Here is a 27,308-nt window from a genome sequence, read left to right as displayed (position 1 = left end):
AGTGCGCAAGCTGTGTGATTTGTGTTGGATGCTTCCTCCTTTATATGTAGTTTGATGGGTGGGATTGCCTGAAGCTTGGGCGTGATTGGTTGGCCTGGTACTCTTCAGTCAATTCCATAAACAAACATATTGATCTGGACCCCATCTACGAGCCACTACGATGCAAGGACCAACGAGGGCCTAACCGGTATCGAACCGGTTCCGTTTTTCAACCCTCAACCTGATACAAAGACCACCAATGTTCTCTATGATCTTAAGCATAAATAGTTGTACCAAAGGTGACCTACGACCTCCCTCTTAGACTAAGAAAGTTAGTGTATCGATTACAGTGTTGTGTACAGACCAGTGTCACTGGTTACAACTTAGTACAGGTTTAGTAAGCACTGCTCAGACAGTAGAAAACAGTTTAATTATAGGATATACATGAAGAACAGTTACCACGACCTTACAAATATTGTCGATCTAAAGGAGAGGCTATTCACTGCTCGACAGTTATTTAATCATTTAGCTGTTGCTTTTCTATGAAGTGGCTTAACATGCAAATTTACTCATATAGCAAGGTAATTTTTAAGTGTCAAGTCAGGGTATGTACCTCTTTCAAGTGCAAAGTGAGAGCCAGTTATCAAATCATCAGTCTATCATCCAACAGGTACAATCTGAAGTGGCTGGTCTTGGTGCAAGTACCTCATTTGAGCAACACATTCCACCAATTGGGAGCTACGAATGATACTGAGCCACAAAACGCTAAATTGGTGTTACTGGAAATCACAATGGGATGGGGAAATCATGATGGAGAATTTAACGCAAGAACAATGTCCCAAGAAAAAAAAAAAAAAAAAAAAAAAGCCATTTCATTCTTTTCACCACAACCTGTGATTACTTTCACAGTGACATTACCATCAATTATATCGTTTAACATTATGCTATTGCTGTAACAAGTAAATACCTATTACTGTTTGTAGTAACCAGAGGCAGTGAAAGTGAATGGTTTGACTTTTATTAAGATGCAAAATATGAAGACAGTAAAAAACATGCAGATCATAATAATAAATGTTAGACCTATGTACACAATGTTTTACTGCGCCTCTTTGAAATAACTACATTCAAGTTACGCAACATACAAATATACTTACTAACTCACAAGTGCAGGAACTGAATCATACAAGGCAGGGAGCCTGGATTCCCACTCTCAGACTCAGCACTAAAGTAGGACCTGACCACCAGAGTCACCACAGGACCATGACCAGCCCAACTACAGCCCAGGGAGTACTGCACATCACTACAGGAACTTAGCAAATACAATGACATTGTTTCACATTATACAATAATAATAATAATAATAATTTTCATATTTGTTACCAGCAGGAATAATCAGTATTTTGGCTAGATCTTGGCTGAATCACAGACTCGGGCTGTGACCACTGTCTGAATATTTTAGACTGAGTAGGATCAGATCCACCATGATCAGAATATGGGTATATCATCTGAACGCGGTCTTTGGATTCTGAAGGAGTTTAACTCCATTTTGTTTCACTTGTTCTAGGACATAAATTACAGAAGACAGGAGCTGCTTTGGGATGTTGTACTTATTCACAAAAGAAAGGCACAACAGGGATGTTGGTCTTTGTAGTCTTGGGCATTCCAGGCACACACCTTAATGATGGCTTGAGCCTTGTTTGAAGTGACTCCCCTTACACAGTCCCAGATAGACATTAAAAAAAAACATACAATAATAACTATCTGTACAATGTCCAATTTCTTAATCTTCACTAGCAGGAAGGGTGCGTGTGTGCGTGTGCGCGCGCGTCACAAGGTATGGTAGAACAGACAATACAGTACACTAAATATTTTACTGAATTGAAGCTTGATCACAAGAGAGAACAGACCATGACAGATCAACCGTAACACTGGTTTCACATTTCCCCCTTGAAACTAGTTGAGTGTTGCAATGAGGCTGTAGAATATCCTTCACTTCTCCATGAGGTGCTCCATCTTAGGGTTGATAAAAGAGAAGCCAGTGAATGCAGTCTGGTCCATAGAGTCAATAAATGTTTTGTCACTGTGAGAAAGGCGGGGTTTCTCATTAAGAAACTCTCGGTCAAAGTTGCTGCAATCATTTGGAGCTTTCTGTAACAAGGGGGGGGGGAGACAAGTCAGGAAGACAGCAAATGGTAGAGGAACAACAGACTTATTTGTCAACAGTATCATTACGGAAAAAGCATTACATTCTGATTTAACACTGCTTTCCTGTGAAGATTTAAAGTATATTCATCAGATCTGCACTGTCTCTGCAGACAGCATCTTTTTGTTTTTAAGCTGCCTTCATCAAAAACACATAACCAAAGATAATTGTTAAATGATGGGATTTACCACTTTAGGCTTGAAGGGGGGCTCCACCTCCCTCCTCTCCAGGACAGACCAGTTAATGGTCTTGAAGAAGGAATGAGCACGGATGTTTCCCACAACTCCAAGTCGGCGTGTGGAGTCACGTTCAAACAGCTTGGTGGAGGGAACAAGCGTATAAAACCATGTGAAAAGAGGATGCTGGCATTGTTTCATGATGCAATGACTGTGCATTGTTAATGTGTGTATGGCTGTTACACTGACTACCGCTCAGGCAGCTGATTAACTTAAAGGCCACCTTATCCAGACTAACACTAAAACACATAACAGATGTAGAGAAGACAGCAGAGCACGCGAGACAGACCTTCTCCAAAAGGTCCTTTGACTCCTTGGTGATCCAGCGAGGGTAATGTGGGGTATCCATGCGAATGGACTCAAAGAGCTCATCTTCGTCATCCCCATGGAAGGGTGACTGCCCAATGAGCATCTCGTACAAGAGCACGCCAAATGACCACCAGTCCACGGAGAAGGAGTATTTCTGTCCCAGTAGGATCTGTGAACAGGATCATTGACAAGGTGACTAACATTGTTGCTGGAACAGAGTGACTACAAAGAAGATATATCAAGGCCACGCGCACACACAGTGAAACCACCTGTCCCGAGCGGGGTCTTGGTGAACCGGAGCCTAACCCAATAACACAGGGCGCAAGGTCGGAGGGGGAGTGGCACACCCAGGACGGGACACCAGTCTGTTGCTAAGCACCCCAAACAGGACTTGAACCGCAGACCCACCAGAGAGCAGGACCCGGCAAAACCCGCTGCACCACCATGCCCCCATCAAGGATACAGATAGTTCATATTGTATCAATCATTTTTACTGACCACCTGTAGAAGGTCAGAGCTTAGTTTTCATACCTCAGGAGCAATGTAGTCAGGGGTCCCACAGAAAGTTGTCGCACGGTTGTCCCCAAACACATTCTCTTTGCACATGCCAAAATCTGCTATCTTGATGTGTCCATCACGGTCCAGCATGACATTGTCCAGCTTCAAGTCTCTAAAGAGGAAGACACAGAAAATGAAAAATGTAAGACAGGCAGACAGACAACAGGGAGACATTTGCCAAGGCACTGTTAGTGTGAAGAATAAAGTTAATCTTAAAAACATCTGAAGATTAAAACCCAGAGTCAGACACACCATATGTACTGTTTAAAGCTTTCTATTCAGTTTAATAAAGCTGTATTGTATACTGTGGATGCTCAAAAGCTACATTGCAGAGAAATTCTCTGCTCCTCTTCCCAAAGGTCACAGGCATAGCACAGTGTTCATCAGGCACTCTATTCAGTTTAATAAAGTAGGTAATTGTTCTTCCTCTGAAACTCAACAGGAATAAGTTTGAGAGTTTTCCTAAAAAAATACTGATTGTTTATAAGCACATCTCCAAGTTATTTTTGCAGCTTGAACTTGTTTTTGTTTACACTGGAATTTAACAGGGACACTACTTAAAACACTATATGCACCGAAGCCTTTAGTCATGAGAGCTGAGTGTCTTTGCCAGGAGTGTTTGGGCGCATAGTTTACATTCAGATAGTAAATACTGCAAGATCTGCTTGTTTTACCGGTAGATGATTCCTTTGGAGTGAAGAAATTGTAGCCCACAGATGATTTCAGCTGAGTAGAACCTGCAAAGATGGGCAGGGACTGATCATTTAAAATACAGCATGAGGAAAAGAACAGAAAATTGACTGGGCTGCTGTTAGCACCAGGTCTGTGCCTCATAGCCTGAATAATTGATGGGAAACATTTCTCCTCTCTGGTGAACAGGAGAGACTGCTCACAACAATGGGCTCAACGAAACCTGAGCACCGCTAATGAACACACAATTATCCACCTGCTGGACAGGTAATATTGCATCTTCCACTAAGTCACCAGTCAGGACAACTTAAAGGGAACGGTAAAAAATTAGCAGTCACAAAGACAAAAGCATGAAGGAGTGGACTTCTACATGTATGAACAGGTTACAAGTAAAACGATAAATGACTGCACTTATTTCACAGGGCTCCCACTAGAGGTCGGCACAGTACTCATTCCTAATCTTAACTGCATTTCACACGTTATAGGCACAAGAAAGGCATGATTGTCCAAGATGAAAAAGGAGGTTCTTGCAATTTTTTTCCTCTCCCTTGGGCATATATTTTATGTTTTTAGTCAGTGAATACAAAACTACCCTATTTTACCAATCAGCAACATGACAACAATTAGGAAACCAAACCTCAGAGATTTTCCTCCTGCCATCTGGCACTGTATGGACTCCAGAGCAGCTGGTTAATATTTAATGTCAAGGCAGTGGGACAAAGAGTGAGAAGAGTGAAGCAGGTGGTCTGTTCGCTCTCCCTCTCCAACCAGTTGGTTGACAGCAGAAGCAGAGACAGGTTATTGTCTCTGCAGAGAGCCTTTGTGTTTGAGCCAACATCTTGTTTCATAATAAAAGACTTCTCTTCCTTGTGGGTGAATGTCAAGGAACTAAAGCTTTCCCATTTCTGGCATTCATAAGCGGTTGTATACAAAGGCTTTACAGAAGTTATAGAGAAACACTACTTAACTCCTTCAGGACAAAACTGCTTTCGGCTTTGTTCTTTTTCTTATGAAAAGCAGTCACAACAGTAATGCGAAAGGCAAAGAAGTTTTTAAAAAAATAAATAAATAAATAAAAGTGTTCATTTCACATGGTGTTTCTCATGTCATACCGGAGCAGAGCTAAGCTCTTATGACTGAACATGGGCCGTGGCTGGACTTGGTGGCTCTGAGGGACAAAGTCCACACAGTTCTCCCAACTCAAGCTCCACCTTCCAAAATACTATAGCCTAGCGAGAGATCGGGCTCACTGGTTCAAGCATGTATAACTTCAACTGCTTGCCTAAATCATTGCTTTTTAAGTTCCTGGGTGAACTAGGCTTAGGTAGGGACTGGGAGTTGGACTTTATCTGTGTAGAAGTCTGGTACTCACGTGGCCCTAGTCAGATCAAAGCGTCCCTTTTCTTGTATATGGAACATTAAGTCTCCCCCGTTCAGGTACTCCATCACAAAGAACAAGTGTTCCTGTGGGTACAAAGAGCACTGCTGCTAGTAACCCTGCAATGGAGTTTTTCCACCACACACACAGACCTGGATGGTGAGAGGAATTTACCTTTGTTTGAAAGGCACAGAATAGGTGCGTGAGGAAGGGATTGTCCCAGGCTAGAGCCAGCACTCTCTTCTCTACCATGGTGCACTCCACATCATCATCCATAAGTACTACATCCTTCTTCAGTGCCTTTACTGCAAAGTATTCACCATGTCCCTTCAGCTCTGCCAGCAGAACCTATACCGAACAGAGAGAACATTGTGTCTAAAGCACCAGGTACACCAGTGTGTGAACTACTGAGACTTGGTGCAGCTAGACATTAGCCACCATTATCACACTTACCTTACCAAAGCTGCCCTTGCCCAGCACCTTATGGAAGATAAAGTCATCCACATTTACTCGTGTCTGGTGCATGATTCGGGATTGTTGTCGGGGATTGGTTCCCTCCCAAAGCTTCCCATATTGGGAACTGTCTGTAGGAAAACGCATAGAGGACCAGACACTTGATCAAAATGGACCAAACATCACCATCACCAGCCTCTACAAAGAGATCATGGATAACCCAACATTAAACACATCCTCTAAAATCTTGTACAGCACCAAAAGTAGAAAAAAGTAGAGCTCTTTTGTAAAATTTAAGTTAAACAGCAAGAATCTTAAAAGGAATGTTATGTTTTCATTAAGGCTTTAATGGAGTGCCTTACCATTTTGAAAATGAGAAATTTGACCTTATTTCACTCAGTTTGAGTTCAGTAAAACAAAGTGATACTTAGAGTGGTGTTCAGTCACATCGTTGTCTGTTGACATATCTCACCATCCAGGCCAGGGCTCTTGGCGAAGGGCTGGTAGATTCCAATATCTGTCAGGTTGGGGTCTGAGCGCCTCGTGGATTTCTAAAGATGAGAAGAAAAATCAAAAATAAAGGGAAAGGAACAAAAGCTAGGTAATACATAGTTCATCACTGTTACCCCATATTACAGTGCAAACAATACAGACAACTTTTATTACACACAAACAGAGACAAATAGTTCCGTTTCTAACTTTTTCAAGTTCTTTCCTCTCTTTCCATGTGAGAGGTCGAGAAAGTGAGTGCTGTGTGCAGAGTAGAGGCTGAGACCCTTTACAATACACTGGGAAAAACAGGCAGGCTGGGCTTGAGCAGCAAAGGGAGGGAACAGTACACTTGTAGACAAGAGACTATCTAGAAAGAAAATGTGGAGTAGGCTTGAAGCAAACAGAGTTTGCTCCTACTGGGGGAAGCATCTCCCACCACAGTGAGCCACCTGCCAATTTGCACTCAAAGCACTTAACAGTGCACATTCCACTTCTTACCATCACTATAATGTGCTTCTACCCTCAGGGACACACAGGTGAGGAGCGATAAGAGAAGGGACACCAAATCATGCTCATGCACAACACAGACACAAATAGTTGTGATGAATCTGACAGCACACTAAAAGGGTTCATGTATTCTGCTGAGTTTGAATGTTAAAAGGTTCATCTGCAACTGAAGTCAGAAAAATAGGTGCCCACCAATTAATTTCTTTCAAACACTTAGAAGATGTGAGGCATCAGAGACTAAAACAGATATTTTAAGATTTTCTTTTTTGCAGGGTGTCCATATTTGTACCAAGGAGAAACAAAGAGCCTGGATAAAACCTCACAGAGCCCCAAAGCAGATAACCTGCCATCTACAGCCAGCCCAAAAAATACTATCATCATTTAGAAAGCTAAATACAACAGCCTCCAGACCATACAATGATTGTACATCATCATCTTAAAGGCAGTGGATGATTTTAGGTTTGATGGGAGGTGATAACATTAAACATATTTAATCATTTGTATAAAAGACTTGAATTGTTTAAAGTACACTGTTGCTATGCAAGTAGCTCAAAAAAAAAAAAAAAAAAAAAAAAGGGAATGAGTTGGTAGATAGCTGCCTTTCACAGCCTTTTCTGTGATTTGTTCTATGAACCCCTCACCTGGCTGACTTGGTTCAGGGCCTCAGCCAGCAACTTCTGGTTGATCCCACACAGGTTGGCCACCTTGGTCTGGCACTTGTGGTGGACATTCATTGCACAATCTGTTGGGCAGTGAAAGACAACAGGGAGTCAGTGCATGGGACACTGCGTGTGTATGAAAAAAGCAACAGTACATGAAAAGAAGAACACCACAGATGGCCAGAGAAAGCACTTGGAGTGTGGCATATCTGGCATAAGCAATTGCACTGTGTGCTCTGAAAGGCACTCCATTCCTGGAGGCACTGCAATACTGGACCCTGGATCCTGTCTCCACGTCCAAGCCCTGCGTTCAACCACAGTGATGCGACTCAGACGCACCTTCACACTTAAGGCCCTGTTTGACCAGGCCCCACAGCAGGCTTCCACAGTGGTCACAGAACGTGGGACTCATGTAGTTGTATGTCTTGAAACGGTGTGGCATGTCAATCTTGAAGCGCTCCTTTTGGAACTGTAAGCACACAGGAGGCCTGTCACAACAATCTTGAACTGGTCTCAGAGACAAAAAGACTCCTCCAGGTATCACCTCCATCATCTCTGTGTGGCTCTAAGACCAGCTGACTCCCTTTTAGCAGCACAATAAACTGAGCAAACTAGCATTACATTTCCATTCAGCCAGCCCCTTACTACATGACACTTCTGTGGAGAAAAGATATTACACCCATCTCTGCTTAAAAACCTTTTTTTTCTTTTTTTCTTTTTTTTAGAAACTGAAAGAACATAAGTGACTTCTGGTATATGATTCATGAATCTTAAAGAGGAAATGGTGCATACCAGATTTCTATAACAAATATTTCAGAGAAAAAGAACAGAAAATTGTCATATTCATGCAGAAGGACATTAAAGATTCAATGAGTTTGTAAATCACAAGAGAAACTGATATCACAAAAATCTTGGAAGTTTCTACATTTTTATACTAACAAGGAGGGAAAAAACCCTGTTCCTTCAAGATTACGTTACTTCCATACGTTTTATACTGCCAAAGATGTTGACGCATCTGTAACCCCCACTGAGACAAAGGTACTGCAATGTAACACTTACCACAGTGTCCCGGCTGTTGGCTGCCGTTCCAGTACACCGGCCAATGATCTTGTCGATGCATTTCTTGTGAATAGCTGCATTGCATTCTAAAAAGCAGAAGCCATTTTAAATTCTGCTAGCAGTGGAAGCATTACTGATGATTAATGTTATTATCTAGGCAAATATGTGGGTGACAAAAACAGAACTTAGCCCAAAATTAAAGAAGTTCTGTAGTTTGAAAGATAAATGAGGGGGAATTCTTTATCAGTATACTGGAGCTCTTAATCTTTCCAAATGTCCATTCTGAACTCCTGTATATGTAATAAGTCTCAGACATACCTCTACACTGGTAGCCTTGCTTATTGAGTCCCCTGCACAAAAAAAGAAAAATATTTAAAAGTAAACTTTCTCAGAGGCAACATCTCCAAAAAATGCCAGCAGATAACATGATGTTCTCCTACAGCCAGAGGTGCACATAAACTATGGCAGAAAGCTTCTTCTGAGAAGAGAAATAAGAAAAAGAGCCCAAAAGCAGGAAAATGCGATGAAGTGCTGAAGCAAGAGCTTCCTTTTCAGAAAGTGCCCTTCCCAAAGTCAGACACACAGATCTGATGGGTCAGTGAAACAGACAGGTTACAGAAAAACAACCAGATGACAACAGATGATACATGGGTGCTTGCTCTCTCTCACACACACACACACACACACACACACACACACACACACACACACACACACACACTTAGAAAGTATATCACGCAAACGACTGAAGAAAATACACCAGTACTGAAGGTGTGAGAAGTCTAGGAGGACATGGAAAGTGTATTTAAGTCCATATCTTATTTGAACATGAGCTAAGATTCACAGTCCGCACTACACCGAAGCACACGGGTGCAGATACTATTGTATTAGAAGCAACCCCTCCACCCCTTGCTATTAACTGTGCTAGAAATCCTCCTCCAGTTACAATAACTGAGAATAAACCAACAGCAGATGGGTAGTAAACACTCCCTCAGCCTTAGTTTATTAAGGAAAACACCATAACAGCACACAGGAAGACAGTCTCATAATTTTGCTGACTTTGCCCTGTGTGGTAAGGAAAATGTCATGTTCAACACCAGTTAGTTTGCTTCTGGCTACTGGAGACAGAGGGCAAATGATTTGTATAGACTTTGCTTCATGCTGAACTGTGGTGGCATAATTTTCTCCTTTTGCCTTTCCATTTCCATGTACAGGTAAATCCATCAGAAACTGGTGATTTAAGGGTCATTGTTTTGGAACAGATATTCTCCTTATATGGGGCACTTAAATAGGAATTTTACTGTGCCACCCCCAAGTTTTTTTTCTTATCACTCAGTTATCGTGCTGCTAGTTTCATCCAAAGGCCCATCTGACAACAACAGTAACGAGAGGAGCTCACCAGACAAACTCCCTGCACACAGAGCAGAAGGTGGGCTGCCGGAAGAAGGTGGCGATGAACGCGTGGTTCTTGATGTTGTGGACCTTGGCCTGTTTGATGGCCCCTCGGCGACGGTTCAGCGTCATTGCTGCCTCCTCCTCCTTAGCAGACTGCTTACTCTCTGAGGACACAGAGGCGATGGGCAGGTTCAAGCATGCCCATAGCAGTGGGAGAGCCACCACAATGATGCACCCCAATATCAACTCCAGGAACATATTTCATCATGCCCGCTGGTTTTCACCATGTACATGAGGGACAGCATAGAGGTTAGAGCAGGTTCGATTCCCATCTCTGGCTGTCATACTCTTCAGCAAGGTATTTAAATTGAATAACTGTATAACTGTCTGGTTCGGCTCAGCAAAGTCAGACATCAGAAGACTACAGCAGATAGTTCGGACTGCTGGAAGAATCATCGGCACATCCCCCCCAGCTCTCCAAGAACTGCACTCGTCCAGAGTCAGTAAAAGGGCTAGCAAAATCATTCTAGACCCCTCACATCCGGGCTACTTCCTCTTCGAACCCTTGCCATCTGGCCGGAGCTACAGAGCACTGAGCACCAGGACAGCCAGGCACAAGAAAAGTTTCTTTCCTCAGGCCATCTACCTCATGAACAGCTAAATCCCCCCCCCCCCCCAAGAGAGTAAACCAGTGCAATATACAACGCTATTTATAACTTATCACATCATATCTCTTACTCACACTCCCTTGCATTTGTAACTAGTGACTATTTTTGTATATAATATTGGGTACTGTATATTTTTATGTATTTTTCATCCCTTATTCACATACTCTATCTTCTCATCTATCTTGCCACTGTCATTCTGTCTGTGCTGTGGAAGTTCCTGTCACCAAGACAAATTCCTTGTGTGTGTGAACATACTTGGCAACAAAGCTCGTTCTGATTCTGATTCTTAACAGTGTAAGTTGCTTGGGTGGAAAGTGTCAGCTAAATGAATAAATGTAAATGTACAGTATGGGTAGCTTGAACTGTGGTTATGACCAATAAACAGTGGATGAAACTAATGATTTTCTCACAGACTAGTCTAAAGCATTTGTATTAAGCAGTAGGCAAATGAAGGCTTACTACACAAACAGATGAAGTTAGAGGCGGCACAGGGAGTAGTGTTTCTGTCTCACAGGGCCTGGGTGATGCAAGAGGATGTGGGTTCAATCCCCGCTTAGTCTGTGTGGATTTTGCAAGTTCTCCCCATGTCTGCATGGGTTTCCTCTGGGTGCTCCAATTTCCTCACACAGTGCAGAGACATGCTGTTCAGGTTACCCATAGCGTCTGAGTGATAAAAAGAGTGTGTTCCACTGATATATGGATGAGTGACCCAGTGCAAGTAGTGTATCTAGCAGTGTAAGTCACCTTGGTGAATAAGGTGTGTGGGCTGAGAACACTACATAGAACTTATTAGAAGCTGCTTTGGAGGAAAGCGTCTGCTAAATGAATAACTGTAGAGGAGGAAAAGACACAAAGTAAATGTAAGTACTGCTAGAGAAACAAAAGTATTGAGAACAGCAGCCAAACATCAGCTAGTGAGATTAGACTATGTAGGATACATGAATTTTAATTTTTGCAATGGTAGCTCTGCTCATTGAGCTCCTATACACTTCAAGTGTGCTGACTGTTGTCCCATTTCAAAATACGTAACATGTAGAGAAGGTGCCAGGGAGAACATGCCCAGGCATGAGTGCCTAAAATTACCCCTTTTCAGGGCTGCTTTTCAGGAAAGCAGAGTGTTCATTGAAGAATCCAGATTCTAGTGCCTCTGCCCCTTCCAAGACCCCTCCCCCTCTCTAATCAGGTGACTATCTTAAAAAACCTCACTCTGTCCCTCCCTCGTTTGCAACTGTGTCTGTGCACCTGTGTACTGTTTCAGGTTATGATTTTGACAAAAACCAAGTAGCAGCAGTAAACAGCCAATGGATATCTACACCATTCAGAAGTATCCCACATAGACTGTGGGGACACGATTAAAGGGCCAACCATATGTTAGCATTTGCACTTGACAAACAAAGAAGCTATCTACAGGACCAACAGATTCCCATTGTTCACTGCAGTAATTCAGACGCAGAACACATATTCACGCACTGAAAGAGACATCCCCGCTGTCTCTCCTGAGATTCAGTCGAAATGTCTCCAGACACAAAGAGCTGAGGAACATTCTAGAATGACCGGTTGTCAAGTTACATGTAGGCCATACTGTTGCGTCAATAGCAGGTCCGGCAACCGCACCTACTCCCCTCCCCAAATAGACAGCGGTTTCCTGCAACCACTTGGAAAATTTGTAACATAAAAACAATGATAAGGACAACTGTGTTCGCTCATGAGCTGTCAATGAGTTCAGCATATTACACTGAGTCTAACACTCTTCAAGATGCTGTACTGCATTTAAAAAAGTGGGTTAAACTTTAACAAACTAAAACAATTTGTAAAACTCCATTGAACCTCAGGGCACAATATTATCTGTGTACATGACCCTAAACCTAATCCTGGTGTTCAGTGTGCATGTGCATGCATACATGTGGGATTTTATAGCCCACCTGTGTCAGAGTCCTCCAGAAAGTACTGCACTGCCATCATCACCTTCCCTGTAGGCTGCAGGTCAACCTGTAGGTGCAGATAAAGGATGTGACATACAAAGATTGACAGATATATGCTTCAGTTTACTCACACACAAATACACACTCAGACCTATACACCACAGACACACTCACCCAGAACTCAGAGCGTCCATTGCCCTTCTTGCAGCGCTCTGCTAGCACAGACACGCCTACTGTGACCTCAGACAGTGGCTCCTCAGCCGTTTTCATGAGCACCACCTGCAAGACTCGTCCCTCGTAGATGTGGGCATCAAAGCTGGACTTCCAAGCAGGGTACATTGTGGGCTTCCTCTGGACCAAGGTCTTCCCTCGATCTACAGAGACAGCCCATTACAAACCACAGTACACAGAACCACAATACATAAATACATATATGGTTTGAAAAGCAAGTATCTCTTTTTATCAGAAAGATCATCGGAAAGACACCAATCCTGATGTTCAGCCACTTAACAGATGCTTCTGTTGTTTTCTTTATAGAATATCTGAATGTGATCTCCCTCCAGCATCACTGACTAATTTTCAGACACATTTACGTGCAAGTTAGGGTTCCATGTATTGTCCTGCTGTCCGCAACATTCACTGTGTGCTTGCACAAGAGTTTCAGATGCATGCATCACATGTCATCCATGTGTCCATAAGGGTTGTGTGTGAATAAGTAAGGGTGATATGAAAGGCAGCTGGACCAGACCCTAACCTGTGCTGATGGACTCCTTCATCTTAATAGCACAGAAGGGAGGATCAGGGAGCGGAGGCAGGGCACCCAGATCGAAGGCATTGAAGGCGATCCGCAGGAAGGGAGGCATGGTGATGAGTCACCCACACACTTCTGAGGAGAAACCCATTATTACCACATCACACTTACATTACAACAAACAAATGTACAACTTCAGGTAGGCCACTGAAAGAAAACAAACCTTTCAAGTTTTTACCACATCACAAAAGACACTAATGTTTAAGTACACCTGACTATTGGTAAAATTAATCATAATATCAGTACGGGAAGAGCTGCTTACTACTTAGAACTCATCGCAGATTTAAAATAAAACAGCACTACCAACTGAAAAATAATCATGTTTAGATCATCAACAAGAGTCCTAAACAGCTCTGTTAGAATGCTGAAAAAGTATATAAGCAGTTTTTTTGACCTTGTCAAAATGATCAATAATTTCATTTTGCTGATGTCTTTTCACAAAAGGAAATTACAATTTCAAGTTCATATATGAAGTTACTTTTTTTTTTTATACATATTTATATATAGTTTGGCAGTTATTTTTCTTACTGGAGCAATTTAGGATAAGTACCATGCTCAAGGGCACTGCAGTGGAGTAGGGATTTAAACCAAGAACCTTTCAATTACAAAGTCTTCAACTGTTCTAAATACTATGCTACCTGCTGGCCCCAACAGACATTTATCACAGAAACTTAAAGGTCAAGTCCCCAAGACTTTATACCTCTACTCCATGGACATACCTCTTGCATAGCAGCAGAATAACAACCAGTTAAACAGGGATGTAGTGAACCAAAAGGTTGCAAGTTTGAGTCTCACCTCTAGGTGTAATACCCTTGAGCAATGTACTAACCCTAAAAAAATTGCCCTAGTGAAAATTACACAGTTGTATTAATGGGTGCATAATTATAATTAGCTTAACACTAAGTCACTTTGGAGAGAAGCATCAGCTATATGAAGTAAACAGTAAACTTTTACTGAAATTCCTCAAGTTAAATTTAGATCCATTAAAAACATGCATTCTTGTCTAAAATTTTTTCAGGCCCTCAAACCGAAGTATGTGAGATGGGTAGAGGGCAGGGAACGTGAATCGCATTAAGACTACCGAGGTGGTGTGAAACAAGGTGTGCAGCGTTGCAGGAGGTCCTGATGGAAACAAAAAAAATCCTCCATATAGCACTGTGAGCGCAGCTGTGCCCTTTTCCCAATGCCTGCGCTCTCTTTCACCTACAGAGAATTCGCTTTCGGCCCACCACCCCCTGCCGAATCTAACACACAGCCTGTGCATTCTGGAGGCTTCACTGGATCAGGTCCAGTGTAAACCTCTGATGGGATGGAGGATGCTATTTTGCTTTAGCTAGATCTTAATTGCTCGCAGTGGTCTCATAACAAATACACCCTTAGGTTGTGGTAAAGCCAAACTGCATTTCATTTTCAGCTCATTTTATCAGTAACACACTGTGCAAACTCTTTCATGGCAGAAGAGTCTGAATGCAATACAGACTTTTAGTCAGTGCAGACAGCACAAAGTGCTCCTGTGTCAGAACCATGGTGCAAACTGACAGTGGCATCAACAACAAAAAACATAGAAAACTCAGCTGCTTTTTACAGATATTACACTCCTGTGTGTATTTGGCCTTCTTATAGCCCTTTGCATACTGGATGCAAATAACTCAGCTTAGATGTTCATGGCCTGCTGAAGGACATGAAGTTGGCTGTGAATAAAGGAACAAAAGATTGATACAGGAGAAGAGAGATGGAGCAGGAAGGGGAGCCAGAGAGGGGTGAGAAACAATCAATCAATCTCAGACTCATGTGGCACCACACACAAGGTTAGATGCTACCCTGGCATCTCTTTGATTCCATTTCAGAGGCCTTTGAGAAATAGAAGTATGTACCCCGTTGTGGTACAAACGGCTGCTAATATGAAATCCCAAAATTTTAATTTACAAAATTATATAGAATAAATTCAGATGATTTATATTTTAAGATCACAATATTACATATTCATGAAATGAATGCACAGGAACCATTTGTGAACTTACTACAAGATTACAAGACAGTAATGCTTATTCAACTACATCAGACAATTACAGAATTTCTAAAGCTCCTTCTAACCATCAGTTAAGAGGAACGGAAGTCCTGTTATCTCAGTCTGTGCAGTTTAAAGTGCAATAGAGGAACATGCTCTGTGGTACACTGAGCACTTAGTGGTCACAGCAGGACAGATCATACTGCAAGAACAATCCTTACAGTTAAGCAGGAAAACAACTTGCACTTTAAAAAGCCCAGCTTTCTCTTGGTCTCACTCACTCACACACACACACACACACACACACACACACACACACACACACACACACACACACACACACACACACACAAAGCTCTGCCCTAAATCAGGGATGCAATGAAGCTGTGCTCTGATAAAACAGACCTAAATACAGTTTTTGCAAGTGTACCCTCAATGAAAGGAAATTATATATTTACTGCACTGCCACACAGTACAAAAGCATTTTCTTTACATTTCATAATTTCAGAGTGTTTTACCACTGAATTAAATCCAACAGTGAGACAGAAGAGGACTATTGGGAACAGCTAATGAGATGGACAGTGGCCTTATTACCTGTTTTCAACCCTGCCGCATGCAAAGCGTGCCTAGGTGCTGCCTTTATATACCCAGCTCTTTGGCGACCTAAAGGTTGTTATTCATTGGCAGTGGTAATCATTATCCTGGTTTACAACTGCCATATTTAATAGGCTTCAGTAAAGCAATGCTTCCAGTTATTTCTGACAAATGAAAAAGCCATGATAAAGCTATAAAGATTATAGCACAGCAGAAATTATTCCATTTTGGTTAGGAATTGAGTTCCTCATAACTAATTTAGTGAGGGTAAAACTATTTGTTGTAAATAGTTTTAATATCACATTTGACTGGCAAACAAGACACTTTTCCTCCATGGGTTTCAGATGCACCAGTGAAACACATTTTCACTAAATTTGCCAAAACAACAAAGACTAAGCTAGAAATCAAAAGGAGAAACTTAAGTAATGGAAAAATCAATATTTATTGGTCCTAAAGTTGGCATGCAGGTTCTAATAGTTTAGGCAGCTTAGCTAATAAAACTGGATCACAGTGGCCTGACTGACAGCATTCTTCGACACAAGGAACTCTTTCGTCCCAGAGCCAGACTCTTCACAGAACAGGATCACCGTAGCGTCCATGAGCAGCAACACTCACACGGAGTTCACAGCTCCTCTAGATGACAATCAGAGTTCACTGAGTCACAAGCAGGCCACGTATGGACACACACAGATGTAAGCTGCAGTTACTAGGAATACGACTGACAGGAGCAGGACTGCAGTCATCCTGCTGGAAGCCTTTGTGACACACAAGCAGCAGGGGCAGGGCCTCTACTGTACTGACGTGCGTTTCTAATGCAAGAAGCTGACAGAGCTGGATGGGCAGGTCGCCCTGCTCCATGTCATCAACAGTCATTGGCACAAATAAGAGGTTCAGGCAGCAGCTTTATGGTGAAGTCCTTGAACCTGCTTCTTTGTCGCAGGGTGTGTGCCAAGGAGGCACGCTGCTCAATGGAGCTGTGCATAGCACTACTCTACCCATCCTCCATTTTGCACTGCCTTTGTGTAGTTAACACAGCAACAATCCTACCAAGGTAGTTTTGTAAGAAGAAGAAGAAGGGGAAAAAAAAAAAAAAAAAAAAAAAGTCTGTTTGCACAACTTTAAAATAAGAGCAGGAAGAATCAAGTTCCTGTTTAAAACTGATTACAACATGTATTTTTGGCCACTTTAAATTTCACCACCAGTAACAGCTTACCTATAAAGAAGGTACTGCATTCATCTTAAAGGTGTGCTATAACACGTTTGAAAGTCGCAGTATTATAAAGGCCCTACAGTTGTGCAGAATCAATTCCACATACTTGGTTTCGATTCAGTTCTTCCAACAGACCACTTCCTTCAGTTCTACCAATGTCCAGCTACAACATGAAAATTTACTATCCTACTTTAAACAAAATTTCAAACCACTTGAAATTTGCAACTTGGCAAGTTAAAAGACACCTCAGTTACAACTTGATTTTGTCATCATGGCTTATGACAGACAAGTAAACATGTCTTGCTGCCAGAAAAAGACCCCTTGACCTCCCACCGACGGTTCTGCCGTAGAGTGAATCAGCAGCACCAAATTCCTGGGGGTGCACATTACCGATGTCCTCTCCTGGACTACCAGCACTGTGTTACTGGCCAAGAAAGCCTAGTAGCGCCTATACCTCCTGCGGAAGCTGAGGTGGGAGTGTGCACCACCACGCATCATGCACACCTTTTACAGGAGCACCATCGAAAGCATCCTGGCCAGCTGTATCATTGCATGGTATGGGAACTGCAACGTCTCTGACTGCAAACAGCACATGGCGACTACAGCTGGGAAGATCACTGGTACCCCACTCCCCTCCCTACAGGACATCTACCATGCCCGCTGTGCCCGCAAAGCCTCCAAAATTGTGGGCGACCCCACACACCTCTCCCACTGCCTCTTCAGCCTGCTGCTGTCTAGGAAGAGATACAGAAGCATGCGAGTTGACTCCACCAGACTGTGCAACAACTTTTTCCCTCAAGCTGTCAGGATCTTGAACTCTCTGTGCCCATAACCGCCCAACATATACCAGAATCCTGACCTCCGACCACTTGAATCAAACCCCCCCCCCCCCCCCCCATCCAGAGGGACACCAGCCACTTTCATGAGGCCTGCAGCGATTGTCCTCTCTAGTCACTGACAGTCTCTGCTGACATCTCACTTAAATTGGGGGCCATCCCAAGTATAGTTGCTGTATTCCTTTACTACATTCCAGATCGACCGACATTAGGTCACACCAACCCTCTGTTCCAGACAATTATTGCACAAAAATTCACTTTTTTTGCATTACAACTTTAAAATCTGTTTACATTTCCATTTATTGTTTTTAGTTTAGTAGTTAGTTATTGTGAATTGTACTGTAGTAGTAACAGACTATGTTGTATAAGTTGACCTCTGTCACACTGTGGTCCTGGAGAAAATGCTATTTCACTCTGATGTATGTTCCAAACATAATGTGGAAGTGACAATAAAGTTGTCTGACTTCTCCTTCACTGAGCCATGAGGAGAGTAGTAACTAAAACTGACTGATACTTACCATGCAGTACACTATTGCAGTGACTCAGTTTACATGGAAATGGTGCAAGATAAATACTCAAAATTCAACAGAAGCCACATTTAGAGGGGCAGATGTGCTCTTCAGAATCCTCCTACTTGTGTGTCAGGGAACATCTGGACAGTGCACTGTGATGATATTTCAACCCTTTATTTTCTGTCTCCCACTGGGCAAATGTCCTTCAATACACTAGTATGCAAAGGTAACAGTGAACAATTGTTCACAATGCATTCTGTGTATATCTGTATATCCACACCCACAGCTTTGATATCTCAAACATTTAAAACTTGAAACAAAGGAATGATCAAAATGTTCAACAGGCAGTCATTTCTTCTATGTAATACTACAGTTAAATGTAGGCACCTGCAGTACACAATATCTGTTTTCAGTTACAATTTGGGTTTTGTTACTAATACTCAGTGTTACTTGTTCTTGTGTTCCTATAGTTGTGAAACACAAGTCATAGAGCTCTTATGATCTACTACTGAACTACTGCACATAGACTGAATTTGAAACTGTTACTTCAGCCTGTGGACCAAATAGGGTAGTCATTCTTAAATAAGAAAATAAACATTTAAAATTAATAAATTATGATTTACACCTGATTCTACTTACTCATTTGGTTATTAAAAAAACTTGGGGTTCACCTATTTTTGTAATTGCACTACTTCTGTTTTTCTACAACACACAATCTCCTATAAAAGCAACATATGGAACTGATCATTACACACCATTATGTCAGATAAGAAAGACTTATTCTTATTAAATAACCATTTTGGGGTAAAACTAAGGGACACAAGAGCTTCACATACTTTCAAGCAGCACTGCATTTGTGCCACAACTTTTCTCTCTGTACTATCATTAATCTAGTTAAGTGCAGTATTTTGCAGATGCTTCAACCACAGAACACAGCCTTCATGCTTCACTGAAGAACCCACATGTACCTTCTCGTTCTATACAGTGTACGGAGGGGCACTTTGGGAAGAGGGCAGTTTGTGGAACTCAGAGGGATGGTACTGATTGCTTGCATGATAATTTATTAGTAATGTTACTATTGCCAACTAAATCTTTCCAATAAAACTCTAAATAAAGTTAACATCTTAAGGTAAGAGCCTAACCTTCAACAACCATCATTCCTGTTACTGGTTGTGATCGACGGAACTGAAATCAAATTGAAACATTTCTCTTTTTTTTTTTTTTTGGCCTGGTCTCCAAAAAGTAGAAAACAGCAGGACATGGCTAAGACACTGAGGTACATCTGTACATCTAGACATTAACTAAAAGAAAACAAGTTACTGCATTTTAACAGCTCAATTTCTCATCAATACCTTCAACCCTCTCACCCAATGACTGACATCTGCCACAAAGGCGTGCTCCAAAACAGCATCCGGCTGACTTCTGAACCTCTGCACTACTGACAAGGCCAGCTGTCTACAGCAGCACGCAACACCACCTGCAGTCATTTCCTTATAAAATGTGCTTATTTTTTAAAAAAAAAAAAAAAAGCATTTAAAACCACTGGTCTACATCCAATGAGAGACCAGCAGTGGTTTCAGCAGAGCCGGCTGATTCAACCTGGTGCACTCCTTCATGTTACAATGCCCACAATCTGAGGCTTTGGTTGCATAAACCCACTCACTAAAATTCCATTTCCTGCTGCTGATAAAACCTATTTCACTTACTCCCTCGAGAGCACCAAGTCGTTGTAGCACAGCACAGAAATCATTAGCATTTTACAACTCCCCCTTATTTCTCAGAATCTTTTCACACCAACAGGTCAGCAGTAAAGTTTGACTGGACCTCTCAGAAAGCAGCACATGGACACATGATAGGCAACAGAAACTGTTTCAGTGATGTTACTGCTCATTGCTCCCACAGGAGCAGCCGGCTGCATCTGCGTTGACCATGGAGCAAAAAGGCAAAACTCAAAGTCAGTTAGCAGTACGAGCTGCCATCGTGCACGCGCATGTACATGCACGCACAATAGGCTCTTTCAGTGTGCACCCAAATTCCTCTGGCAGTAGACTATATAGTACATACTCGGAAAGGGAGGGAGACTGTGTGTGTGTGTGTGTGTGTGTGTGTGTGTGTATATAATTTATTTTCCCCTGCAGCTCACTGCTGCCAAATCAGGTGTCGAATTAATGTAGTGAATCCAAGATTCATTTAACTTCACAGTTGAATGGGTGGCCTAGGGGCAATGCCAATGTGTGCCGCACAGGATCTTGTTCTCGCACCCTTTCGGCAGAACCCCAGGTGCATGCAAGAAATACACTGAATCACATTGGGTACTGTGCTCTACACCTCCACCAAAGCAGCAGTTCTTGTCACCATCACTGTGAGAGCTTGCAACACTACTACAAGTTGTCCAGGAGGGGAAGGAGGGGGTGTTGTTTTGTGGTCCCGAGGGCCAGAAAGTAAATGCCCGGTTGCTAAACCAGTCTGAGAAGAGACCAGACATGCCTGAAAGCATCTCCAGCTTCCTTGAACACTTCTGCACTACAAAATGGCCGCACAACCCCTCAGCAGCAGCTGGCTGACAGGTTGTCAGTGCAGTAAAATACAAGGCCAAACCACAGTAATCTATGATTAATCAGCCGCTTGCTGAACAACACAGCAAACTGTGTAAGGATCACTCATTTTGGGGTAGCAGACTGGGTAAAGGAAAAACTCTTTGGTACATAAGGATAAAAAATTGAGTTAAACTTAATTGCTTGCTTTTTATTCAAAGCAGTTCATGAAGAGAATTATAACAATGCTCTTAAATGAACAGGCAGCCCTAACTGTGCACTTATTCCTGCTTTGAAGATTTTTACAGGAGCGACAGCTGGTGTCCTTCTTCCACTCCCTTTGCATTGGCCTACACAGGTTACAGAGTAGAAACACCAAAGTCATTCTAAAAAGTCTTGTGAAATGATTTCCCCGAGTGATACTTGCTTCTCAACGCAAGTTCTGGCTTGTTCAAACAAGGAATTCTGGGAGGCTGCAAACTGACTGCATACCAGGAGCTGCACTAGCACAGCTCGATGGCATTATCAGTAACAAAGCAAAATTAAATAAAGGCTTATGACTGAAATGGCAATTCCCTGGAAAGGGATAAGGAAAGGAGGAGTTAAACCTTAGTACCATATTTGTCTTCTAACTGGTCTAAATGAAACACCCCACAACACATCCGCAATTCAGTGCACCACTGTTGGCCCATACAAAGCACTCTTGTGCTGGGCTCTGAGGGGAACCAAAACCAACTTTATCCCCCTTTCCCTGGGTCAAAGGTTGGGGGGTAGCAGCCTCTGTTGGGGCCAATGCTTAGTATTGTGCATGAGTGCAACGCATACTCTTGGTGCATATAAAACTCCAAACACCTGCTTGAACAAACAGGTTATGAGTTGCTATGGAGAAGAACATTAATGAATTGTTGAATTCAGCAACACACCAGCACCTGGGCCAGTTCATAACTAATACCAAGGCTTTCTGGGAAGGTATTACTGGTGCAAAAAGAGAGCAGTGGAATGTAATAGACATGAGCAGGTGGAGAGAAATACTGGACTAAGGCAGGCTGGCAAAAACCAAGAACCTAAAGCAAACTATGGGAACCGGTAGAAAAATTAATTATTAATGAAAAGCATGCAGAAAAGGTGGAGTAAAAACAAAAAGAGAAACAGCATGGAAATGGGTGTGGATTATATGTCATATAATAACAGGCTGATCACAGGACAGACATGATTGTGTTAATATGCTCGCTTTGTAGCTGGTCCAGTTTGTCGCAGCCAAACTGTGAAAGAGCGCTGGAAATGTCACAGCTCTGCTCCAAGCCATAGTTTTGACACAGGCGCTACAGGAGTGGGGCAGGCAGTGGTCTCAAGGTTATCAGAGCACAGCATGTGACCTTGATGTGGAGCACACTCTGTCCATGGCCCTGCGGTGCTGTAAAACACAGAGACCAATGCTGCCGGATGGCATTGATCCCCAAGCCACATTGATCGGGTAAAAGCTGTCCTCAGCCAGCTCCCAGCTGTCAGACCCCACTGAGACTCGCACTTGGGTCAATCCCTCTCATCAGGCAGACAGGGAAAAGAGAGAACTGTGTTTAAATCTTTCTGATCAATCTCAGCTGCTCCAATCTGTTCAACTATTAGATTTAAATTCAGCAGATGAGGCTTTAATAATTTTATACACATTTCTAATTTGAGTGTAGTGGAGTTACACTTCACACCACAAATGAAACCATGGACCTACTATGACACTGATAAATGCATTTTAAATGACTTTAGATTCTGGCAGCTTGATTTTCAACCCAGTCTGTAATTAAACCTCCAAGCATGGGGTCGAATGGCCAGTATAAACCCAGAGAGTGGACCACTGTGGTAAATGGCTAAGTTAGAGATAGTACCAGTGGTTAGCGCTTGACAGTCAGTCAATACGCTTTATGTAAAGTATGTATTAAAGTGTGCTTGCCTTGATTTCTGTTGTTACAGCGTTAGCCTTTGAAGGTACAACACTATTGGTGCTTTAAAAAAAACAAACAAATAAAAACCACCCAGACAAAGGTAAACCACATTCTTTCCCTCTGCATCACAACACAACCGACCCTCTTGCAATCTACATTCAAAACTTGTCATTCACCTTCTGCAGCTTCATAAAGTTCAACTGAGAATCCTTCTGCCCGTTAGAATGTGCTGCTGAGGTTAAGTTGCACATGACGATTCATGAATTTCTTTTTTCTATAAACATAAGTTGCATTTAAAGACAGCAGTTGATGTTCACCTGATTCAATAACCGTACAAAAACATCTTTCGATACCTACATCTACAAAATAAACTCAGACCCTTTTTTTAACAATATGGCTTTGTTTAGGATCTGATTATCAATAAGTTGTGAAGTTTGGGCCATGTAAAACATTCTGTAGCAACATCTGTTAAAAACACAAGGAGGGCAGTAACTATGATTTGTCATCATAAATTTTCCTACCAGTTAAGTTGACAGAGGGCAGAAAAAGCAGTCAGTCAGTTGTGACTCAACTCCTGAGACTTTTTTGTCAAAGGAAAATAAAATCATCTCAAAGCAAAGGATATTACTACAGCACACACACTAAAATAGAAGGCGTGATGGAAGCGGCAGCATCCACACATTGCTATACAGACCTGCAGCCCAGGAAGATCAAACACAGAGACGTGGCACATGTAAAGGCAGACAGAGACCATGCCGGAATCCCCGGGAGGAAAGCACAGTTAAGGCAGGTGAATGTCATGCACCCAAATGTCTGCAAAGGAGACCTCAAGTAAAGTCATATGAGCAGGGCAGGAAAAGGCTGAACAGCGAAGTGCAACGATGACATTTAGAAGTTGTGTCTAGAGGCCGTTTGTGGTATTCTTGTCATACTGGGGATTACCACACTGTGGCACAAAGGGAACTGATGTAATTACAATCCTAAGGCCTGTGCAAATTTCTGTTCTGTCACAATATGAGTTAAGAAATGAACTCATTAATAAAACAGGTGTATGACAAATGTAAACAAAACATTAAGTAAAATTCCTATATATTTAGACTAGAATGTATAACCATATCTTGAACAAATAGTCAATCAGGTTAATGCAAGATCAACTAACCTTTAGTTTGAGGGCTTAGCTCCTCTTTCTTTAGTTTTCAAAGCAGTTTCCAGTTCAAGCTCTTTGGAATTCTGACAAAGACAAGCAACACCCTGCTCCATCAACACGCAAAATAAGCCAAATTGATCCAAGATGGGGTTCAGTACACGTGTACACAGGCCAATTCTGCTGGATACTGTAAGTAACACAGTAAAAGGAATCACCACTGATCACTTCCTTTTCACAGCCTATGCTGGTGTTTCAGTACTGTGGCCCAACGCTGCATCTCAATGCAAATAAACACAGCAACAGAAACAGGAACTCTTTCCTTGCCCTGCCCTAAAATGCATAGATGCACATGCATCCCAAGCCCTGCAAAGGATGGATGGACGGACATATCCTTCCGTGGACCCGTTACACCACATGACCTGATGCTGCTCTGCAGTGTGAAACCCGCTTAGGCAGAGTGCTGTCCAGCGCCCCAATTGCTCATCTCGAGGCTCTGAGCAAACAATAGCCTAGGGATGTGTATTGACAGTCTCTCATTACCTTTATCACGGTCATCCAGGGTCACGTGCTGTAATCTAATCTCAAGCAGTCACCAAAGCGGCAATGCTTGGGACCGACAGCGCCTGCAGGTCAAACTGTACGCAAAAGCACACGGGTGCAGGTGGCAAAGGACACCGAAACTTGTTTAACCCTGTGTGGGAAGAGGAATGAAAGTCAAGCTCTGGGGAAACAACCTGAAACCAGCTGTGTGCAGCACTGCGTAGGAAACGTCCCATGAGGTGTGAGGCCAGCAGGAACTGCTTGGCACAGTACAACACTCTCAGTACACCATTCCTGTGACCTACCTAGCAGTGAGTTTTCAGTTGCTTGTGTCACCAGCAAACATGAGATGAGATCTGAAGAATAGGAAGAATTTCACCAGAAAAGACATGCTCTAAAACTACAAAAAAAAAAAAAAAAGAAAAAAAAAAAAAGGGGTATTTAGACCAGAATAAAGAGAGATTAAATTAGAAATATTCTCAATTTAGCTGTACATTTTCCTAATGGAACGTTAATTACTCTTGGGTAACAGAAATTTCACCATCTTACAAGCAAGTAACACAGCAATGCAGGCAACACACCCATGTTTGTTTTTTTTCTTCGCCCAAGGAAAATAAGGAGATCTGATAGAGGCCCCGAGGGCCTGAGATATGACACATGACTTTCATACCATAACTTTTACTCAGATATTCCACATGCAATTAAACAAGATGCACCAGTTCGTAAAGCCTGGATCTCAAGCAACTGATAATTAATGCAATATTCAGAAAATTCAGCGTACCGTTAAGAGCAGAGTTGTTCAACCAGACCTTGTACCAACTTTCACTTCAAACATAGGGTTTTGATCTTCCAGGCTAGTAAGCAGCTGAGGGAGAGCAATTCTACGTATTACTCTAAACTGCAGCCTAGTATTGCTCGACATTAGACAGAATTCATCCAATCTAGGACACTGTATCAGTGCCCAACTCCTGACCGAGATTGCAAGGTCACAATGAGAAAGGACTTCAAAAAGTGGTACCAAACGAGCAGAAAAAGGCACCTTGCTGGTGGCAGTCCACAGGTCCTGGCTGAAGTGTACAGGCTGAGTGAAAGCATGCATACTAAAGCCCATGATCGAGCAGTTTGACCACGCTATGCACTGGGGAGCAGGGGGTAAAACGACACCACGCACTGAACACACACTATTTGACAGAGGGAGGACAGCAGATATCTGAGGACAAAGCCATGGGGAGGAGACACAATGACACCTTCTTGCAGCCTTCCTAGAGCCACACTGAATTTCCTTGGGAGACATCTCCAGCACAGAGAGTGTGTTCACAGCTATCCAGGGGGTTTCAGAGCACCTTGAGAAAACATCAAGAAGTGATGGGCAGCAAAGGAAAGTCATGTCACAAACAGGTGAGTGAGAAGGAGCCAGTTGGGTGTGTGTGTTTTCTACAGGGTGTGCCAGCAAGGATCAGCTCCTCTCTATACTGAGCTTCCAGGAGAACAAACACAGCGTTTCCCATGATTGATAGAGACCACAGCAGAATTCAGGCAGAAGCGCGCGCGCGCGCACACACACACACACACACACACACACACACGCGCGCGCATCATGTGACGGGGGGAAAAGGCGCTTTTTCTCGGCGATCCGTCAAAACACGGAAAAGGGACGGAAGTGGGTGTTCGTACCGAACTTGTGCCGCTCACCAGCACAACACCGTTGTTTTTATACCTTTTCACATCACACTGAGAAGCCCCAACACACTCACTCAATACCAAACGAGAAAGTTTAACAAGTCCCTGGACAAAGAAATCACATTTAGGAAAAAAAGGTTCAGAAAAGAGACTTCGGAACTGTCCCTCGTTTCAGCGAATACACACCCGGACCGCTTCCCTCTCTCCCACACACACAGAGAGACAGACAGTCAGGACACACACTGCCTGAGGTGCAACGCGGTCTCTTATTTCCTGACGCCACGTTTCTGCTAAGCCGCTGGACGAGATTTTTAAACTGAACTTAAAGTTTATGTCATCCGGCGCCGGTGAGCCGCGCTTATCAACTTTTAAGAAAACAAACTTTGTTGTGCTGTTCAGTGTCAGCGGGGAAAGGGACACACCTGGACACATCAGCAGGAGGCGTCACTGACTGACGTGCTTGTTCTTGTGTGTCCGTCCGTGTCCTCCTCCGTCCACACACACACACACAGCCACGAACCTGGCACCACAGCGCGAGCTGGCCGGCCCTGCTGCTTTCATTTCACACACTAAGTTGTTGGCCGCGCGGAAAAAATGTGTAATGCCATTAGTAATGGCGATGGGAAACTTTGTTCTCCACACACTGTACTTACGCCCTCTTGCAGTTAACAGCGAGTCCCCCGGAGGTGTTTCTTCCGACTGCCTCTTCGCGCTTCCTCGGCTCCTCCGCGCGCTCGCCTCAACAACTCTGCCGCGTGTTTGAGGAAGTAGCGCGCGCTATGCAGGCTTGACAGTGGGCTGGAGTCGTGACGTCAACCAGGTGCTCTCGCGCTCTCTCTCCCTCTTTCTCCCGCTCTCTCTCTCTCTCTCTCTCTGTGTCTCACACACACACACACACACACACACACACACGCAGACAGAAACACGCACTGCCAAAAGGTGCATTACCTGGTGTCTTAAGACCACTTTCAATATTTTTATCCTTCTCCTG

The 27,308-nt window shown here is 42.9% G+C and overlaps 1 protein-coding gene across 3 annotated transcripts; it reads right to left on the bottom strand.

The window, feature by feature from the left end:
* Window positions 1-407: 407 nt before the first annotated feature.
* On the bottom strand, window positions 408-27,069 carry LOC108936999 (protein kinase C delta type-like). Of its 3 annotated transcripts, none has more exons than XM_018756723.2 (18): window positions 26,971-27,069; window positions 13,263-13,394; window positions 12,683-12,882; window positions 12,509-12,575; window positions 9,923-10,082; window positions 8,842-8,873; window positions 8,524-8,609; window positions 7,804-7,933; window positions 7,447-7,547; window positions 6,279-6,357; window positions 5,807-5,937; window positions 5,528-5,701; window positions 5,348-5,439; window positions 3,960-4,022; window positions 3,259-3,397; window positions 2,708-2,896; window positions 2,371-2,499; window positions 408-2,127 (listed from the first exon to the last, which is right to left on the bottom strand). In XM_018756723.2, exons 2-18 carry the CDS (start codon window positions 13,369-13,371, stop codon window positions 1,969-1,971), a joined length of 2,040 nt encoding a protein of 679 aa, XP_018612239.1. In that variant the 5' UTR covers window positions 13,372-13,394; window positions 26,971-27,069; the 3' UTR covers window positions 408-1,968. The 3 variants fall into 3 exon arrangements, with proteins under 3 accessions (XP_018612239.1, XP_018612240.1, XP_018612241.1); XM_018756724.2 differs by having other exon boundaries at window positions 13,263-13,391; XM_018756725.2 differs by lacking the exon at window positions 26,971-27,069 and adding an exon at window positions 24,943-25,003.
* Window positions 27,070-27,308: the final 239 nt, after the last annotated feature.

Source organism: Scleropages formosus, chromosome 2, assembly GCF_900964775.1.
Source record: "Scleropages formosus chromosome 2, fSclFor1.1, whole genome shotgun sequence".
In the NCBI taxonomy this organism is placed as follows: Eukaryota; Metazoa; Chordata; class Actinopteri; order Osteoglossiformes; family Osteoglossidae; genus Scleropages; species Scleropages formosus.
The sequence above is the reverse complement of the archived record's forward strand: the minus strand, read 5'-3'. Positions and strand labels throughout refer to the sequence as shown.

Excerpts from the sequence above, each read along its gene's own strand:
- LOC108936999 (XM_018756723.2), bottom strand. The coding sequence starts at position 13,371 with ATGCCTCCCTTCCTGCGGATCGCCTTCAATGCCTTCGATCTGGGTGCC. Across the intron at positions 7,934-8,523 it reads CCAACAGCCGGGACACTGTG|TTCCAAAAGGAGCGCTTCAA; the intron begins GTAAGTGTTACA and ends GTGTGCTTACAG. Across the intron at positions 2,897-3,258 it reads CTGACTACATTGCTCCTGAG|ATCCTACTGGGACAGAAATA; the intron begins GTATGAAAACTA and ends TCCTGTTCACAG.